Consider the following 21,295-nt stretch of genomic DNA (forward strand, 5'->3'; position numbering starts at 1 on the left):
AAAGTGTTGGGATTATAGGCGTGAGCCATCATGCCTGACTAAATTTGAACTATATGATTTCAAATAAAATAGGAGAATAATTGCTAGTTTTGAAGAACTCATGTTAATTGGTTAGAATAAATATGGTTTTTGTAAAATGGCCTTTAAAATATTCACGTCTGGTTATGTAGAAAGTGCTGTAACAGGATCTTCTGTTCTACCATAACTTCATGTATGCCCATTAATGGTACTTGACTTTGGAGCAATTACGTAAGAGAGCTCTGTCAAAAAATTTATATAAATGAATTGTGGTCAGGAGAACCTTACTCAGTGGTTATGTATACAAATTTACCCCCCTTAATATGGAAAAAATTTTATAATCGCTTTGTTTTGTTACAGAATAGGCTTCTAAAGTTGCAAATTGTATTATCATTAAGTAGCAAAATTTAGGGGTAGTATTTGCTTTTCGTCATGTGAAATAAATTTTTCTCGTTTACAATTCAGGACAAATAAATTTTTATGAAACACTGCAGATGTCAGATGGATTTGGGAGAATTTTTCATAGGATTTCACAAACTAAGTCAGAAGAAGAACTTACATAGCTACATAAACATTAGTGAGTACCGGAAGTTTATTAATCTGCTTGTATTATATAAATAAAAATAAAATGCTGTAGTTGTGAGTTAAAAAGCTAATGGAAACTGATATAGGTAAGTTAAAGTCAAAGTAATAAAACCAGAAATCCTACATTTGCTGTATTTCAGTCATTTTTATGAATTAAAAAAAATCTTTTTAACTTGTGGTTCTTTAATTCTTTTTCCCATTTTCGCTTTAGTAAATATGGTTGTGTTCATTGAGTTGGGTAAAATAGAGGAATTAGGTTCTTAGTGCATTATGATGTGGTTACTTCTAGATTTATCATTCCAAAACGTCAGACAGAATTCATATTGCCTATTACTCGGAGAACTAGTTATATTAGAACTCAGGCTTTGGCTATTAACTGAACTCTTCTTTCTTTGTTACCCATAGAGAAGTTACAGAGATGCTTAGTTTACTTTACTGATTATTACTATTTTTATTTTCTTTAGAAAAAAACAAAACAAAACAAGAATCTGTAGACTGGAAGGAGCAACGAATGCAGTGTTCACACTGTGCTATCCCAGAAATACCTTTACTGAATAATGTTTTTCTAACAAATTTATTTTAACATGAGCTCATTTTTACTCTTAGGTGTTTAAGGCATTTTTAATGTATGTCTTTTGTCTTTTAGCTTTTACTTTCATTTTAGTGACATTATGAAATTAAGGCCTGCCTGATTCCCACAAGAGTAACTTAGGAACTTTTACATTGGCATTAGTAGCTATGCCTTCTCTTTGGACCAGGCTACATTACCCATACTGTGTTTAGGAATTCATGTGAAAATTTATTCTTATCTACAGTTATTTTTTTCTTTATGCCCATTTTTCTTGAAAATATTTAAAAAATATGTATAGAATTAGAAACTTAAGCATCTGTATCATATCACTGGCTATAAAAATTATGTTACTGATTTATTTGCTTCCTTTAAGTTTTTCACCAAAAATCTCCTTAGAGGGGGCTACCTGGATGACCCTACTGAAAATGTAACCTAGAAGATCCTTCCTCCATAACCCCCTACACCCCTTAACTTCTCTTCTTTTTCTGTAACTCTTACCATGTTGTAATATACTGCACAGTACTCCTTTTAGAATAAGGGATCCTGGTTTGTTTTACTCATGTATCCCAAGAACCTAAAACAGGCTTGGTATATAGAAATGTTCAGCAGATATTTGCCGAAAGAATGAATTAAGAATATACAGTTGTCCCTTGGTATCCACAGGGAATTAGTTAACGGGATCCCCATCCCTCCCCTGGAAACCAAAACCTATATCCCTTGAATACTGTATTTTTTTTTTTTTTTTGAGACGGAGTTTCGCTCTTGTTACCCAGGCTGGAGTGCAATGGCGCGATCTCGGCTCACCGCAACCTCCGCCTCCTGGGTTCAGGCAATTCTCCTGCCTCAGCCTCCCGAGTAGCCGGGACTACAGGCATGTGCCACCATGCCCAGCTGATTTTTTGTATTTTTAGTAGAGACGGGGTTTCACCATGTTGACCAGGATGGTCTCGATCTCTTGACCTCGTGATCCACCCGCCTCGGCCTCCCAAAGTGCTGGGATTACAGGCGTGAGCCACCGCGCCCGGCGCGAATACTGTATTTTTTATCTGTGTTTAGCTGTGGACATGGAACCCACAGATATGGAATGGTATTTATTGAGAAGAAAAAAACCCCAAGTATAAGTGGACGTGTGCAACTCAAACCTGTGTTGTTAAGGGTCAACTGTATTATTTGGGTTATTTTTCTACTATTTTATAGAATAAAAATTTGCATGCCCTACGCTGGTTACTTTCAGTTTCTTTTCACCTGGTCCATACTAAGAAATACAGGTTTCAAATACAGCCCTGAGTACACATATATACGAACAGATTGTTAGAAATCTGAATTAGTCTCTGCCCCCAGCTGTTATAAGACTTAACAGGCCAGGAATTATGCATATATTCAGTAAACTAGAATGTGACAGATACCGCCCATGAAAAATGTAATGCTGAGACTCCTTAAATGGTTGATCACCATTGTAACCATGTAACATTTTATGCTAAAACCAGACAACTTAGAACTTCTTCTTTTACATTAGAAAAATATGATGATTCTTTAGTTTTAAAGTTTGTACATTTTTGAGGAAGCTCTTTTTAGCTTAATGTCAGCAAAGCAGCTGCTACTTGAATTTACTTTGTAAAACACTGAATTATTCATTTCCATAAACAAAACTTCCTTAGTAATTATTTAGCATTAATTTATTTCTCTTTATTTCAATCAACCCTGTTGACATTCTGTTTTAAAATTAAAAATATTCTTTGTGGAATTTAACAAATAAGACTGTGACAGCCACTTTCTTTACTTTCTTGTGTTTTTATAATAGGATTTCCGGATCCTGAGATGAGCTGTCTTTTTTTTTTTTAATAAAAGTTACTCATAAAATGTAGAGCACATGTAAATTTTTATTTAAAATGTCTTCTCAGTAGCTTCTAAGACCAAGTGCTATGATTTTGACTTAACATCTGTTATCTTGAATTCTAACAATATAAACTTACTAGAAATATTTTAAATAATTATTGTTTGTATTCACCAATTGTTTAATAGAGCAATAGGAAAAACAAAAGTAAAGTTTGTTGTTTTACATTTCTTGGAACTCTTCCTTCTCTTTTTGCAAATATGGGAATAGCTCTTCAAATTTTGTGCTGCCTTTCTAGTAGCCTGTGGTGAGCCCTTCCACATTCAAACTCTTATTAGTTATTTATATGGCCTCCTTGGGCAATCAGCCTTTTACTGCTCTGTGGTATATTTCTTGCCATCTTTCCAGAATTGCTGTTTTACTTACTTATTTGTTTGTTTTATTTTAAATGTGTGACTGCCTTGCTGCTCCATTGGAGACTTCTTGAGGACGGTAGACAAACTATTTGATAGCTTAATACGTATTTGGTAATTTAAGAAAGGAGGGGATAAAACCGCTTTATAAAGTAACATCCATTCAAATGAAGCATTCTTACCTATAGTGCTTCTTGGAGCATACATTTAGAGAGGTTTAGTAACTGATCCATAAGACAGTGTGGGCTTAAGGGAAATGTAAACTTTCAGTTAAGGGCCCATTTGAATCCCTGTTGAACCATACTATATCCACCATTACTGTGGCAGCCTCATAGGACCATGGACGGGAATGAGACCTGTGGAATTAGAGACAAGAAAAACCTCCATTTAATTCCTCTGTCTTAGGTTCTTCAGTGCTATTTAAAATATAATTATGAAGACCTCTGCATTAATAGTTGTTGAGTGGGGATAGTAGTTTTTGTAGGAATAACCACAAGTGTATAATTATTTCAGGGCTGAAATGTTCAAGAAAACTTTTCCAGCAGATGACACAGACCATCAGCCTTCAGCTGGGAGCCATTATACAGACATATTTTGTTTTTCCTCTGCAGTGTTTCAGAAAACAAAGTTAGTTATTTAAAATTGTGAGATTTTACATAAAACAAAAATTCCAGCTTAAAAAAATACAAATCCTCAGATCTGATGATTCTGAATTTCCAGACCCACAAGGCAAACAATGATCTCGAATGAAATAACAGCTGTACCTTTAAACATGGGACATGTGCTGTAGTGGTTCATTACAGTTTCTGTGCTTGTACTATTCATGTATTTATACACATACACATACACATTATGTATTCATGTATACATAATCTATATAAAGATGGATACAAAAAGTATTTCTCTGAAACTGTGCTTCAGTCATAAGTAAGGAAACCAAACTGAGATGTTGATCTGGTTCAAGAAAAACAGGATGGAGTCTTTTGTGAAAGTAAAGAATATTCTTTTGTGTTTAACATGCAAATTACTCAACTTCCAAGTTGCATAGGTAGTTCAGCCTGAGTCTACAAGTCTTAGAGATATTTGTCTATATCTGTCAAATTTTGATTTTCATGCCCTTAATTTTAGTCTATAGGTAAGTTGTATGGCTTATTGGATATGAATTTTGGAAATCTATGCTTCCAGATTAATTTGCTTAATTCTTGGTTCCTCATACTTTTTCTGTGAAGGGATATATATCTAAGACACTAAGAAAAGCACATCTGAGGTAAGAAACACCCATGAATATTTAGTACATGCGTAATAACCTAGTTTGTGAGGTTTAGAAAATAGTGACGAGGGGATGGAGGCAGCAAACCACATTGCCATGTATATACCTGTGCAACAATCCTACGTGTTCTGCACATGTACCCCAGAACCTAGAGTGCAATAAAATATATATATATAAAGAAATAGTAAAGTATATTTTATGTATAATATTCTGTGTAAAAAATATTTATATATAGAAGTATACATATTACATATAATATATAATAAAAATGTATAGTATGTAATCTTAGTACATACTAAGTAGTCTCTAAATTGTTTTAATTCTAATAAATTGTACATTTATCTGTGGTTCTCCTCTCTTAAATATATTTTTTAAAATTCAAAAGTTTTCTCATTTTCATCTGAATTTTTGAGTTTGCTAACAAGCAAAAAGTCATTTCTATTCAATTAATCCAACAAATAGTTTACTTTTCTTCTCTATCTTAAATTTGAAGAGAATTAAGAAATGAAAGAGGAGCGACCTCTATTTCATGTTCTGTTTAGTAGTAACAGTTGCAACTATGTAAGCATTTTATTCTTGGATTCACTAGTTTCCGTGCTCAACAAAGATGGGTCAGTATGTTCTGTTTTTTTCTGGGAAAGTCTATAGAAATAATTTGGTTGTTTTTAAGCACCTACATGCTTTTTGGAGGTGGTAGTGGTAGAAACAGTATGATGCAAAAAAAGCTGTTTCTTTACCTTCCTTATAAATATCTGTGCCTGAAACAAGCCTCTTCTCTGAGCATCATCAGTCTTTAATAAAACTGTATTTCTAACTACTTGAGCTGATAAATAGTGAGGTTTGTTTTAAACAAGTCAAGTTTATTTTATGTCAATTTTCTATTTGCCCTGTGTAAGATATATTTAATTACTTTACTCCATCTCTGTGTTCAAATTAATCAGATTCTGCTACATATTGGTGCTCAAATTAGAATAATTCTTTAATCAACTGTGTTATCCATGCCATGGTAGACTAGAATAGAAAAGCTACTCTTGGCATATTGAAGATGCATGCATTTTATTTTCTATTGTAATTTAAAAGTAAAATCAGAAATATTGATTTCTACTTGACTGGAGAGATGATTTAGTTTGAATATCAGTCTGATCTTAATCAGGTGAGAATTAATTGAGTTGGAGGTATTAGATATTCAGTGATGTTAACTGAACCATGGTCCATCTAGAGAGAAGCTTTCTTTTGTACTATGTTAGAATTATCAAATAGCTCATGCACTACAATGTAAAATAATCTTTTCATGTTCATCCTTCTACCTTCTTGTCTCATTAAATGCACCACTAAATTCATTCTATACACAGTCTAATCTTTAAAGTAGCAAGCTAATAAATCACAATTTAATAGAAAATTAAAAGCATAATAATTTTGTTGTAAGATGCTATTGTTGTCACAATTTTATAATGATATATTTTCCAGTGACTAATTTTAAAACCAAGTGATTATACCTCTGCTTTTCAAGTATACCTGGGACTTTAAAAAAAAAGTCCTAGTTTTACTTTTTTTAATGTTCAACATTACAAGAAGAAAGTGAGCAATACAGAATTATTTTAATGTTTATCTTCAGAAATAAAAATAGTCTGTAACATTATGTCGGTCTGAAATGTGGCATGGGCTTTTCATTTATTTTAAGAGTGTGATAGCAATATCATAAGTGTTGTGAAAATATAAATGGTGAGATAACACCTCCATAGGACTTGCTCTTAAGCAGTAAAATTGTAAAGTCTTTAAATAAACTGCAGTTAGAACTGAAAGGATCGATTTGCCTTGTTAACTGCAGATACCATACCTATTAAATGTTTAATTAAATTTAGTATAACATGTCTTTTATTTCCTCCTTTTTTTCCCTTAAAACTGAAAATTTGGACTTATTTATTAGCAAGGTAACACGTGTTACCATTGTCAGATTTCTTCGATTTTGGCAGTTGGTGTGACTGTGTTAAATTAAAAGAAAGCCAATAGTGTGACTTTTGATAGTGTCACTTTACACTGGAATAGTGTTTTTTTGCTTGATACTGGTATAATGGGAATAGTAGGATCTATATAGTTTGTATATTTTTGAAAAGCAATATCCAAATTTATATTCGAGAACAATTAGCATTTAATAAAATTAAGCCGTAATTGCCGAAACATTCCTAGAGTGCAATGAACAGGGAGTTCTAATGAGATACAGTGAAGTTCCCCATCTAGTTGTTACTAAACAGCAATTTAGGGCAGAAGGGCCTGCTTAGGAAAAAATGAGAGAGGGAACTGGCTTTTTCACTCTGCTCTTAGAAGTCAAGGCTCCTCTCTGTAGACCCCACTCTCCCGTCTCTTGCACCCGAGATGATTTCTATCTTTCATTCTTTCTCTCACTTCTTTCTTTCTCTCTCTTCCTCCCTTCTTCCCTCCCTCCCTTTCTCCGTCCCTCCCTCCCTGCCTCCCTTTTTCCCTTCCTCCTCCTTTTTTTTTTTTTTCCATAATGTACCGTGAGGTGTAGGGAGTACCAAAACACAATACAAATATATTTCCTCAATTCTTCTCCCTGCCAGTTTTCCTCCTGTGAAATAACCATAGCTATCAGTTTTCTTACATATTCTTTCATAGTCATTATTTGCTTGCAGACACACACACACACACACACACACCACACCCATACCCCAGACACAGAAATGATAACATTTCATAATAGACTCTTCTATACCTTGCTGTTTGCAGTTTTAAATCTTGGAGATCATTCTTTATCAGTGTGCTATTTTTTAATGGCTGCATACGATTTCATGATATAGTATTAACACTTAAGCAGTTAGTGTTAGTGTGATAGATTTGATGGCATCATCAAAACCCACATTTATATAAAAATTTTTTTTTGCTTCAGGTGAGAGAAGACAGATTTCAATGATTCCTCACAAATGGGAACCTATTTACTTACTATGTTGGAGACAAGGCCTTGCTCTGTCACCCAGGCTGGATTGCAGTGGCATGATCAAACTCACTGCAGCCTTGACCTCCTGGGCTCAAGTGATTCTCCCACCTCAGCCTCCCAAGTAAATAGGGCTTCAGGTGTGTGCCATCATACCCAGCTAATTTTTGAAATTATTTGTAGAGGTGGGGTCTCACTGTGTTGCTGAGGCTGGTCTTGAACTCCTGGATTCAAGCAGTCCTCCTGCTTCAGCCTCCCAAAGTGTTGGGATTACAGGCATGAGCCACTGCACTCAGCTTACTGATTTATTTTTGTTAAGAAAGACATACACATTGTTATTTTTATATCTGAAATGAATAAAAAATTCTACTGTGATTGAATTTGGAGAACTTGCTGTCTTTAAGGATGCATTTGTTCCCCCCCCCATAGGAGATGCTAATGTTTTTTAAACCAGTTGTTAAATAAACAAATTTGACAAATGAACATATTATAAAGAGAGTGACAAAGATTTGGTAATAGTCTGGAAATCACATACCTTGAGGAGGCAGTAATATTTGAACTGGCACTAAGGCAGAAGATGAGAAAAAAATATGAATGTTATTTCCTATAGTATATGATGAATCGACAGTATTAGACTAGCTTTTTTCAGTCTGTGCTGCTCCCGCCCTGCCACCCCACCCCCACCACACACACCCACACACAGGATGGAAATGGCTACCTTGTGAAATAAAGAGTTTTCTGTCACCACAAATGTTTAAACAGTAAAATGCAGTGGGAAACACTTTCTGAATTAAGAGTTTAGATTAAGTAACCTCTAAAGGCCTTCACACTCTAACCTTGATTTCAGAAGTCTAGAACAAGACAACTGGTTCTGTCCAGGACCCTCAATAAGTAGTGTTTAATGGTCACTGTTGGCTCATACCTATTGCCAGAATGGGCTGTAAACCACTTGCAAGTATGAAAAAGTACAGCAGGTTAGTTTATTACTTGTATTACTAAAAACACGGATCCTACTTTTGTTTCCCCATTGTGTAGATGATGAGGGAAGGCAAAGCATCTACTAGTGACAAGAAACCCTAGAAGGATCCATGTTCAGAAGTTTGCCTTTTTTTTTTTTTTTTTTTTTTTTTTTTTTTTTTTTTTTTTTTTTTTTTTTTTTTTTTTTTTTTTTGGTCAGTTGCTTTGATTAGTACCTATTAATGAATTGGTCCATTTAACATCAAAGACTGTGTGGGACAGCAAAGAGGGAATATGTAAGAAAAATGTATTTGGGGAGACTTAGGGAATCTCTTCCATATGGTCTTTTAAAAAAGATAGGGGGATTTGGTGATTTCATTGGCCACACTAGGCTGTGCGAATGTCTCCCCTTCAAATTAGGGGAGCACTTAATATCTGAAACATGAAATTTAACACTTCATCATATTTTGTTTGAAGAAGCCACTTTCTAATGTACAAAATCCTTATTTTAATTATTTAAATATATTTTATAGGAATTCTGGAAAGCAGAGTATGGAATCAGAAAGTTGAGGTATCTGATGCTATTTTATTTTATATGGCTGCTAAGTGGGTATTTAGCAAAAAGTCAGCAACAGGATCTACCTTATTCTTTTCTATGGTAGTGATACAATGTGATGAGCCATTGCCACTTGCTTCCTGGGCCTCATTTGTGACCTCATGTAAGATAAGTGGCCTAAGTCTCTATTGTGTGGGCATGGAAATTTCTAACAAGCATAGGAGCTTTTCCTGTGTTTTGGAAAGGAGTAAGTGGAATCCAATAGTAATTAGAGATATTTTTCTGAAATTAAAAGACCTGGTTCTAAACCAGTCTATGTATGTCACACTATGTGATCCTGGAAATATGATGTAGCCTATTTAAAGTTCAGTTTATTCATCTGGCAAATGAAGATAATAATAGTGCTTACTTGATAGCGTTTTTTGTAAAATTCAAGTGAGCTAATCAGCATGAAGTACCTAGTATAGTAGTGCCTGGTACAGAGTAAACAGTTTATCTTAGTTGCCATTTTCATGTTTTTATTGATATTATTATTGACATTATTAACTACCTTACAAAAAATGATTAGAAAGTTACTTGGGAAAATGGAAAAGCAAGAAAAAGGCCATGTGAAATAAGACAGTTTCTATTCAACATCATTAATGTATTCTTGACTTTTGGTTTTTCATCATTGATGTTACTTGCATCACATTTTAATCTCAAACTTATATTCTAATGAGCTGAGATAATGAATCTCAGTATCCTCCTGAAACTTTTTAATTTTTCTATGAAACCCCAAAGTTTTGTTACTGTTATTTTTTGAATTTTATTTATGAATAAATTCTGAATACAGCCTTTACTAAACTGAAGAGATAATCATGATAAAGTAGTGCTGGAAATTTTGATCTGTGTCAAAGAAATTAGATAACAGTAATGACAGATTATTTAGCAAGATATTTTAAAATGTTAGAGTGAGTTAAATCAACTAAAACCTAGTAGAAAATGAGAATTATAAATTTGGCACTCCTTCAATTAATTCACTTATTTATTCAGCAATTTGTTAGCTAAATATATATGAATACTTACAAATATTCCTTTGTATACAAATAAATGCACAAATATTTGTTGAATAAATATATGCTAAGCAAGTAAAGTTTACTGAATGATTATTTTATGCCATAGTCTTTATTTTCTTAAATATTTTATTTTGATTAGGTATTTTAATAGGCTTAAAAAGAATCAGTGGATAAGAAAATATGTTCTAAGGAAAGATATAGAATATAACTAAGCCTAGAATGATCATAAGTTTTAAATCATAAAGCAGTAGCCAAATCATCAGCCACTGTTTCCATCTCACCTGAACTATAGGGAACTAAAAATGTCTTTAGCTATGTTGTTCAACCTGGTCACCTTTAGGCATATATTAAAATGAAAAATTTAGTTATGCAGTCACATTAGCCACATTTCAGGTGCTCAGTAGTCACATGTGACCAGAGGCTATGATATTGGAAAATGCAGAGAATATATCCATAATCACAGAAAGTTTTATAAGACAATAGATATATATGCAAGTTATATAAAATTTTAAATTTATGGTAGTCACATTTTTACAATTTAAAGGGATAAAACTAATTTCAATATTACATCTTAAAGAGCCAGACGCAGTGGCTCATGCCTGTAATCCTAGCACCTTGGGAGGCTGAGGTAGGTGGATCACTTGGGCCCAGGAATTTGAGACCAGCTTGGCCAACATAGTGAGACCCTGTCTCTTAAAAAAAAAAAAATCTTATTTAACCTAATACGTCCAAAATAATATCTTTTTAACATGCAGCTAATATAAAAATTATCCTAGAGAATTGAAAGTTAAAGCTATGTTTAATACATCAATATCATAATAAATAAGGATTTTTATCTGTTCTAATACCCTCCCTGGAATTATGTGAATCTAAGGTATTTCTGGACCTTATGGCTTAAAATTTTAACATAACAACTGTTGGGTGATTCACACTCATCTTAGTAGATGTCTCAGACAGCATTTGACAATAATGATTATTCCTTCCTTGATCCAAACTTTCCCAGAAAAGACAGTTGTCTGGCGGATATGTTTTATTAGTTTTTATATTTTAAAGCTGTATTCAGATAATTTATAGAAGAATGAAGACAGTGACTTTAGAAAATAGAGTAAGAATTTAAACATAGCAAGCCCCAGTTGTTATTCCATATTTTCCTTGTTCGGAAAGTTTTATAACTTGGAATGGCTTATGTCCTTTCATGGCAACTAAGTGCTCATCATGAACCTGGAACATAGCCTGTCTTAAAGATTCTGACTCCATATAGCTCTAATAGGTTCTAGTTTACCATTAATTAATCTTTAAAATTTATTTTATTTTTTACTTTAGATTTGAGGGGTGCTTGTGTAGGTTTGTTGCATGAATATATTGCATAGTTCTGGAGTTTGAGCTTCTATTAAACCATCACCCAAACAGTGATCATAGTAACCAGTAGGTAGTTTTTCAGCCCTTGCTCTTTCGCTTCCCTTCCTCTCTCCCTCCCTCCCATTTTAGACTCCCCGGTATCTGTAGTTTCTATCTTTATATTTCTGCATACCCATTGTTTAGTTCCTACTTATAAGTGACAACATACAGTGTTGGTCTGTTTCTCTGTTAATTCACTTATGATAATGGCCTCCAGCTAAATCCATGTTGCTGCAAAGGATGTGTTTTCATTTTTATGGCTCTGTGTACCACATTTTCTTTCTCCAGTCCAGCATTGATAGAAACCTAGGTTGATTCCATGACTTTACTGTTGTGAATAGTAAACAGCAATAAACATACAAGGGCAAGTGTCTTTTTGGTAGGATGACTTATTTTCCTTAGGGTAGACGTCCAGTAGCAGGATTATCCAGTTAGATTTTTAGTTCTCTGAGAAATCTCCAAACTGCTTTCCATGGGGGCTGAACTCATTTATGCTCTGTCTATAAGTATTCCCTTTTTTCCGCATCCTCAACAATACCTCTTAGTCCTTTGTTGGAGGCATAGTTTGCAAGTATTTTCTCCTGTTCTCTAGGCTGTCTGTTTACCCTGTTGATGGTTTCTTTTGCAGGGCAGAAGCTCTTTAATTAGTTTAATTTTCAATTCTTTTTGTTTCATTTGCTTTTGAGGTCTTAGTCTTAAATTTTTTGCCTAGCCCAATGTCCAGAAGAGTTTTTCATAGGTTTTCTTTTAGGATTTTTTTTTTTTTTTTNTTTTTTTTTTTTTTTTTTTTGAGTTGGAGTCTCACTCTGTTGCCCAGGCTGGAGTGCAGTGACATGATCTTCGCTCACTGCGACTTCTGCCTCTGAGGTTCAAGTGATCCTCCTTCCCCAGCCTCCTGAGTAGCTGGGATTACGGGCATGTACCACCACATCCTGCTAGTTTTTGTATTTTTTGTAGAGATGGAGTTTCACTATGTCTTGAACTCCTGACCTCAGGTGATGCACCCACCTTGGTCTCCCAAAGTGCTGGGATTACAGGCATGAGCCACCACACCCAGCCTTTTTAATTTTTTTTTTTCTTTTTTTGTAGTTCTCATTTAAGTCTCTCATCCATCTTGAGATCTTGAGTTAATTTTCGTATGTGATGAGAGGTAGAGATTCAGTTTCGTTCTTTTGCATATGGCTAACCAGTTTTCCCAGTACCATTTATTGAATAGAGTATCCTTTCCCCAGTGTTTATTGTTGTTTACTTTGTTTAAAATCAATTGGTTGTAGGTATGCAGCTTTATTTCCAGGTTCTCTATTCTGTTCCATTGTTCTGTGTGTCCATTTTTGTACAAGTCCCATGCTATTTTAGTTACGATAGCTTTGTAGTATATTTTAAAGTTGGGTAATGTGATACTTCCAGCTATTTTTTTCTTTTTCTTTTTCTTTTTTTTTTAGGATTACTTTGGCTGTTTGGGCTCTTTTTTAGTTGCATATAAATTTTAGGATTTTTTTTTTCCAATTTTGTGAAAAATGACATTGGTAATTAAATAGGAATAGCATTGAGTCTGTAGATTGTTTTGCGGATTATGGGCATTTTAATGACATTGATGCTTCCAATCCATGAGCATTGGTTGTTTTTCCATTTGTTTCATCTGTGATTTCTTTCAGCAGTGTTTTATACTTCTTGTAGAGCTCTTTCACCTCCTTTGTCAGATGTATACTTAGGCATTTTTGTGTGTGTGTGGCTATCGTAAATGGGATTGAGTTATTAATGTGGTACTCAGCTTGAACATTACTGGTGTATAGAAATGCTGATTTTTGGATGTTGATTTTGTATCCTGAAACTTTACTGAAGTCATTTATCAGGTCTAGTAGTCTTTTGGAGGAATCTTTAGCATTTTCTACATATACAATAACTCTTGGTGAACTACTTTCATCTTTAAAATGAAATATTTTTAAAAACACTAATGACTCATAATTTTGTTGAAGTGAATATGGCCATCTTTTTTGCTGCAGAATTTTAAAACATTTTCATTTTTAGATGCATAAATACAATTTCTTTTTAATCGTCTTTTAAATATATCTGTCTTCAGCATTTGGATCAAGTACATTTCAGCACACAGATATCATACAAGATGGAAGAATACAGCATTGCCCCCCCCCCAGCTTTTTTTTTTTTTTTTTTTTTTTTTTTTTTTTTTTAGCACAAATGGGATACAAGTTTTTGTTTCATTATACTTTATGAAAAGTCCTTACTGTTGAATGTCTAATGTGATGAGAATACTATATATATTTTTTTGTCCTTAAAAATGTATTTTTCAGGCAAAGTCAGGAGAATTACTTGAGGCTAGGAGTTCAAGACCAGCCTGTGCAATATAGCAAGACCTTGTCTCTGAAAAATAAAAATAAAAGAAATGGCTAGGTGTGGTGCCACACACCTGTAGTCCTAGCTACTTGGGAGGGTAAGGTGGGAGGATCACTTGAGCCCGGAATTCAAGGCTGAGTTGAGTCATTCTCTATAATATGTCCTACCTGTTCACCTCCAGACCTTTATGCCCTTGCCTTTGTCCAGAATACTGTTCCCTCTCTTCTTTTGCTAATAGAACACAGTTGTAGAGCATAGCTTAAGAATACTTCACATTGGAAGTCCCTCGTGAGTATGTTTTATGTTGCCGTTCTGTGCTTCCATAGCACCCTCCCTACCCAGAGCAGGTATCAACTCAACTGTTAGCAGTTGAATATTACTTGTCTGCCTCAGAATGTTGTTAGCTCCCACAGAGCAGGAACTCTCTCATTCTTACTCAACATGGTAACCCCAGAAGCTAGAACAGTGTTTAAACATACAGTGAGCACTTTGAAATGTTTGTTGAATGAATGAATGATATTTTATGAGCCCCTAGATAAATGAGAAAATAATTTATTGTAATTTATTGAGTCAGCTAATACATGTGAGTCATTAATTAACTAATTGGACAGTGCATATTATAAACACAATAAATATTAGCTATTATTGTTATGAAGATAGAAATGTAAGTAATTTTTTCTTTTTTGTTCTACTTTGGTAATTAATGAAAAACTAACAACATTATTTACAAATGTTTTCTTAAAAATTAAGGTAAGGATTTGGTGATTTCCCATCTGCAGTGTTATAGATTTGCCTTTGAAAATGGAAACGTTTTTTAAGGATGTGAGTGCAGTGAAGAAGCCGCTGTTTCAATATATGTCTTCTGAAATAGTGATTCCCAACCTTTCCAGCACCAGGGACTCGTTTTGCAGAAGACAGTTTTTCTAGTAGTTTTGGGATGAAACTATTCCACCTCAGATCATCAGGCATTAGTTAGAGTCTCATAAGGAGTGTGCAGCCTAGATCCCTTGCATGCACAGTTCACAAGAGGGTTTGTGCTCCTGTGAGAATCTAATGCCACTGCTGATCTGACAGGAGGTAGAGCTCAGGCAGTAATGCTCACTCGCCAGACACTCACCTCCTGCTGTGCCACCGGGTTCCTAGCAGGCCATGGACTGGTACTAGTCTGTGGTCCGGGATTTGGTGAACCCCTGTTGTGAAAGATGTTTATCATTTCTGCACATTATATTTTCCCATTTGAAGTAATAGTTTTATGGATCTCTAGAAAATTGTCTTTGGAACCTTTTGCAGGGGGTTGGCTACAGTGTTTGCTGGAAAAGACTCACTGGTACACTTTTTCAGCTTACTTGAATTTATCCTAATTCTCATCTAGTCTGGAATTAATTTATACTTGGCTTTGTCTATAGGTTGGATTACATTCTTTCCAAAAGTCAAACTACTGGGATCATTGATGCAGAGGTCACAGGGAGATCTACAATTCTGTTACTAAATTGTATAGACTAATGTACATAAAGTCAGAGCCTCATGAATTACTGTTCATGCTGTTGGTTATACAGAATAATGTGCTTTTTGTCCCTGTGGCCTTGATTTCCTTCAGCTGAGCAGTTATTAGAAAGAAGAGGATAAAAATACTATCTTCATTGTCTCTGCTTTGGTTCAGACCTTCATCACTGCATTGAAAACTGAGGGTGACCTCCTGTTGTCTTCAGGCACTTTTTACTTCACAGCTTCCAGAAGGGATGATGATTACTGAGAGTGGCGTAGCTCTTAGGCATTGTCTATAGGGACCTGACATTAGACTGTTCACTGCAGAAGTCTTCACATAAAAGATAGCTTTTCTTGAGAAAATTTAGTTGTAGATTTTAATTTACATTACAGATTTAAAACTGCAGATACCTTTGTCTGAAGAGAAATCTTACAAAAAGTCAGCACTTAGACCCTCTTTCAAATTTTATCATTTTTAGTCCTACATTTTTAAAACCTCTTATAATTCAATAACTGTTCAAAAGATCTTTTCTACATTATGTTTAAAGTACCTCTCTGCTTTTATTCTTATCTAGTTTTATATAAGGAAAGTTTTGTGATTCAGATTCCTATTTGTAGAGTTGATGTGATGTATTATGAATTTAGGGTGATTTTTAAGTCTGCCCTACTATGTTCTTTAATAAACAGGATGTCCTAATTTTTTCCACCTATTAAGATGATGGCATAGTCATGGAAATATTGTCTATAGCTTATATGTTAAAATTCTAAAGTATATTGGTATCCAAATATACCTTTGCTTTTTGTAATGCTGGGAGAAAATAGACATTTTTTGAAGACTTTACTGGCTAAGAAAATTAAAGTCCTGAAAAGTTAAGAATAAGTGCTGTGTCTAAAGATGGTTGTGAAAAAATTCATTTTAAAAATCAAATTAATGGAGATATGAACAGAGTGGTTCTAGTCAGAGAAATGAAATAATGGGGATTAATTCTTTTAATTTAGTGTGTTTTAAAAATTGTCATCTCAGTGAATACTTTAGTTCTAATTGGATAACTGCATTTGCAAAGTAATGATGTTGCTTAAAACTGACTATGTGCAGAGAAAGTGTAAAAGATGAACTACCTGCTATTTCTAGTTCAATGCACAGTTGTCATAGTTATCCTTTGCTCAGTTAAGGAACCACATTTTTGGGGGTTATTTAAATATTAAAGTACATCCGGAAGTTCCATAAATTAAAAATAAATTATTACTGTTTTATATGGAGGCTCCCAAGTTTTTTTCATATCACAGTTAAACTGGAAATTATATAGACTACTTGTACTTAATTACAGTGTGAATAATTATTTTGTCCATTATGTTAAAGTTAGAAGAAGACTTTATCTCTTTATGTTTTTTTCCTAGATAATCTTGATCCAAATTTAATTATATCCAAAAACAATTTTTTAAAATTATTTATTTATTTATTTATTTATTTATTTATTTTGAGACGGAGTTTCGCACTTGTTACCCAGGCTGGAGTGCAATGACGCGATCTCGGCTCACCGCAACCTCCGCCTCCTGGGTTCAAGTGATTCTCCTGCCTCAGCCTCTCAAATAGCTGGGATTACAGGCGCCTTCCACCACGCCAGGTTAATTTTTGTATTTTTAGTAGAGATGGGGTTTCACCATGTTGGCCAGTCTGGACTCAAACTCCTGACCTCAAGTGATCCTTCCATCTTGGCCTCCCAAAGTGCTGAGATTACAGGCATGAGCCTCAAATAATATTTTTACCAATAGTATATGATATTAAGGGGTTTCTTTGAGATAAATGAAGAGTTTACAAAAGAAAGATATGGAATTTTATGTTCTTGATATTTTAAAGAAAAAAATGTATTGAGTGCTCATTACTTTAAGCCTTTGAATAACTTTTAACAATCTCTCCACATTCCTACTCTGTTTATTGATATTCTTTTGTATTACCTTAAGATTGAATTGAATGAAATTTGATTTTTATAGTATTTAATAGTAATTAAATTTATTGATAGAATCAGATATACAAGCTCCTTAAAATTTAACATAAATTGAAAAATGGAAGTAATTTAAATTGGATTTGTTTCAGAATACCATTTTAGAAATCAGTTGGCAGTATTAGCAACATCACTATTATATGAATATATGCTAATGAAGGATGAAAGAAAGGTCCTCATTAAAATCTTGTTGCTAAACAAGTGACAAAAACCTTACAGACAGCTTGAGGCTTCAGGTCAGTCACATTTACTCCTGAAGAGATTTGGACAAGTGTGAAACTGCATAGATGATGCCTTTGTTGTGATCAGAACACATAAATGCTTTTTTGCACCAGTTCCCTACCAAGGACATTTTTATTAATATTAGACAAAACAAATCTTAATGCAATGCCTAAGTATCCTATTCTGAGTTTCTCAAGTAACTTAAAATATTGAGTTTGTTAAATTCAGAAAGTAAATATTTGTTAACAGCCATTGTCTCTGTGTTTTCTAGAAAAGGAATAAGGTTTGGTCAACTAGTGTGTTTTCATTAGGCAAAATTCATGATCTAATTACCTTTCTTCCAGACGTTATTTGGGTGAACTGGTCTGGTGTAGGTATAGTAAGGTGACAGTAAAGGTAAGATGGTGCAGGGGAATCCAGCCCATGGTTCATTGCCACCATTGAACATGGCAGTTCTCTTAAAGAAGGCTTTAGCTAGATTTAGTTAATTCTGGATTAAGTTTGTCTACATATTGTTTGAGGATGGCCCATGTCTTTTTATTTGGGATCGTAGGCTTTGCTTATATGAAAGTAGATCTAAACATCATGCTATAAATACAAAAATTAACACGTAGTAATAGCTAGGCATTCCAGAGTGAAAGTTAATTGACTTGTAGATAGCCATGCAGCTACCCTTCAGCATCTCCACTGAAAATGAGCTGGCTGTAAGTCTGCTTTGCCCTTTGAGTGTTAGAGAGTCCTTTGTCAAAGGGCACAAAGGAATTTGACTTGGTTTAATTTGACCTGTGTGCCCAGCTCATCTGCATCCAGAGGAACAAGAACATTTGTAGTTGGAATAGCAAAGATACTTGATTACATTTAGTGTCTAACAGGCTGGGTTGGGAATGAGAGAGCAAATGGTGGGACTGCTGAGACTAGTGAAGCAAAAGCCAAAGGGAACTAATCCTGTGTGTCCTTAAAGGGGAATACTATGCATCACTTATTTCATGTGATCATGGCACATTAAATTATTTGAATTAAAGTCATTTATTGCATCCTTGTTTCTTGTTCCTATTCCATCAATTTTCTTTGAACTATCACTGTGGCGTTGTGTGTGGTTACAGATATCTATGCTGTAGGGCTCTCGTCTCAGCAAAGCCCCCACTAATAAATTTTTTATGCATTTAACAAATCTAATTTTTGGTTTCTTATGGTTGTAAAATATTTTTATGACATAAATATGTATTTTCATGGACACTTCTAAAATTATCTGTTTAAGATAATTATAAATAATTTATATTGCTAAGTAACTGGAAGGAAAACACATAGCTCAAGAAAAGAGAGTAATCTTGATTGTTTTGTATTTTAAAAGTTACAAAATATATTGAGAAGACACTTTTTTTTATTACACTTTTGTAAGGACGATGTTTAAGATCTGACCTGGAAATAGTTGCATACTTCTAGTACATTAGAGGTGGCAGAGTCTGGAACTAGAGCAGCCAGTGATCAGAAGGAGAGACCAGAATAGTTCACGAGAGTAGCTGCAAAAGATGAAGAGCAAAGCCTATTGTCCTGTGTAAGAGATAAGACAGGACTGAGTCTGACCCAAAGCAAACACAAGACAGAGTAGTAAGTGGCCCAGCTGTGGGTAGCATAGGCACCAGGCTTTTCTGGGTTTGTGGTCCTAAAAAGGCAGAATACCCAAGGTGCCAGTACAATTTAAAGGTCAAACTAGCAGAATGGAAATTTGACAGAAAGCCATTTGTAATATCTAGGGCACCTAGAACTTACTTGGAAATGAAGTGAGAGTCCTTTTATTAGAAGTTAAGAAACCGTGGCAGGGCTGTGTAAAAGAAGAGGGATGCCTTGATGCCATCAGGTGGGAATCTACCAGCTTTTGTTGCCAGGTACTAAGAAGATATGGAGAGACTAGACAACAGGCACCAATGGCTGGAAACAATTCCCCTTCAAAGGAGGAATCAACTCTTCGTATTTATCCTGGACAGTCATGTACTGCATGGCAATGTTGAGGTCAACAACAGACCACATATATGATGGTGGTTTCATAAGATAATAATGCTGTATTTTTACCATACCTTTTCTGTGTTTAGAAATGTTTACATACACAAGCACTTACCTTTCTGTTATAATTGCCTGCAGTACAGTACAGTAACATATGGTACAGGTTTGTAGCCTAGGCTATACCAAATAGTCTAGATGTCTAGTCAGCTGTACCATCTAGGTTTGTGTAAGTACACCCTGATCTTTGGACCACGATGAAATTGCCAAATGATGCATTTCTCAGACTGTATCCTCATTGTTAAGCAGGACACGATTGTACTCTTTCTCCACTAGAAATCCTGTCTCAATCCTGTTTCTATGAAGCCTCCTTACCCTTCATCTCAGAAGTCCTCTCTCCGTCTTCTCAAATCAAATTTATTTCTACAAAGTGAATATCACTCATCTTATTCTGCCTTTTACTGGTGTACATGTCTTTTGTTGAGCATGGTACTATTTGCATAGCACAATCTACATAATAGATGTTCAAGGCTGCAGTGAGCTATAATCGTGCCACTGCACTCCAGCCTGGGTGACAGAGCGAGGCTTTGTCTCTAAAAAGAAAAACTCGTGTGTGTGTGTGTGTGTGTGTGTGTGTGTATGTGTGTGTGTGTGTGTATAGATGTAGTTACAAGTACTTTTTCCTTCTAAATTTATTTCAGATTTTACCAAATGTTGCAAGGACTCTGGAGTTCTTATGGTAATAAAATGTCGGAAAGAAAACTCTGCATTGAAAGAATGTCTAACTGCTTAGTAAGTAGTTATCTCAGTGTTTGTACTTCTGTGTATATGTGTGTGTGGTAGTTAAGAGTATGTTACTTAACTCATTACATGTAATGTATTCTGTACCTCTCCATACCAAATTTTTTATGTTGTTGGCCGAATCTGAAGTTCCAGTATAGTCTTAAAAATGCAACATATTTATGAGTCTTTTCAATTTTTGTCAGCATTGTATCTAATTAAAAAGAAGTCAGCAAACAAAATTGTATGACTTTTTACCATTTAACAAATACTGTTTATGAACACTTTGTAAAATATAGTACAGACTGATTTTTGTTTATTCTAATGTAAAGATAACTGAATTAAAATATCTCTGAGACCCTTTACAGCCTTGTGATTTGTTGAATTAATATAATTTGACTCCTAGAAAGTTAAGATAACTTTTTAGGTGATAAAAAGGTAAACTTAGATTTTTGAAGTTAACTAAATTAATTTTAAAAATAATTTTATAATGCCACGTTTACTAATATTTTGTTGTAGTTCCTTAAATCCAAGTAAAAGATCCCCCCAAAAATTCTTTGAATTCGCATGTTGATTTATTCACCCACGTTCTATTGCCCATATTATTGACAGATATTATTGCAGAATGCTTTAGCAAGTATAGTTAATTGAATGTTGAGAGATCTTAATTTTGGCAAGCCTTTATTTCCTTTAATTTCTCTAGCCTGTGCAGCATATATGTCAGTATGGTATATTTCCTAGGGGATTAAATTTAAAAAGTATTGAGCACCTGAACCCTACATTTTTTTTTAATAACAGAGTATGTACACATAAATCTATAGACATTTTTTTAGAATGGTGGAGTTGGA

At 34.3% G+C, this 21,295-nt stretch overlaps 1 protein-coding gene across 2 annotated transcripts in view; it reads left to right on the top strand.

Annotated features, from left to right (window-relative positions):
• CMC1 (C-X9-C motif containing 1) overlaps positions 1-21,295 on the top strand; it is a 79,233-nt gene that overhangs the window by 51,905 nt on the left and 6,033 nt on the right. For both annotated transcript variants that reach the window (XM_017498255.2, XM_037727768.1), the window contains exon 3: positions 20,369-20,459. In XM_017498255.2, the coding sequence (XP_017353744.2) occupies positions 20,369-20,459 (91 nt within the window). The remainder of the gene's footprint in view (positions 1-20,368; positions 20,460-21,295) is intronic.

This window comes from Cebus imitator, unplaced genomic scaffold (assembly GCF_001604975.1).
Source record: "Cebus imitator isolate Cc_AM_T3 unplaced genomic scaffold, Cebus_imitator-1.0 Scaffold239, whole genome shotgun sequence".
NCBI lineage: Eukaryota > Metazoa > Chordata > Mammalia > Primates > Cebidae > Cebus > Cebus imitator.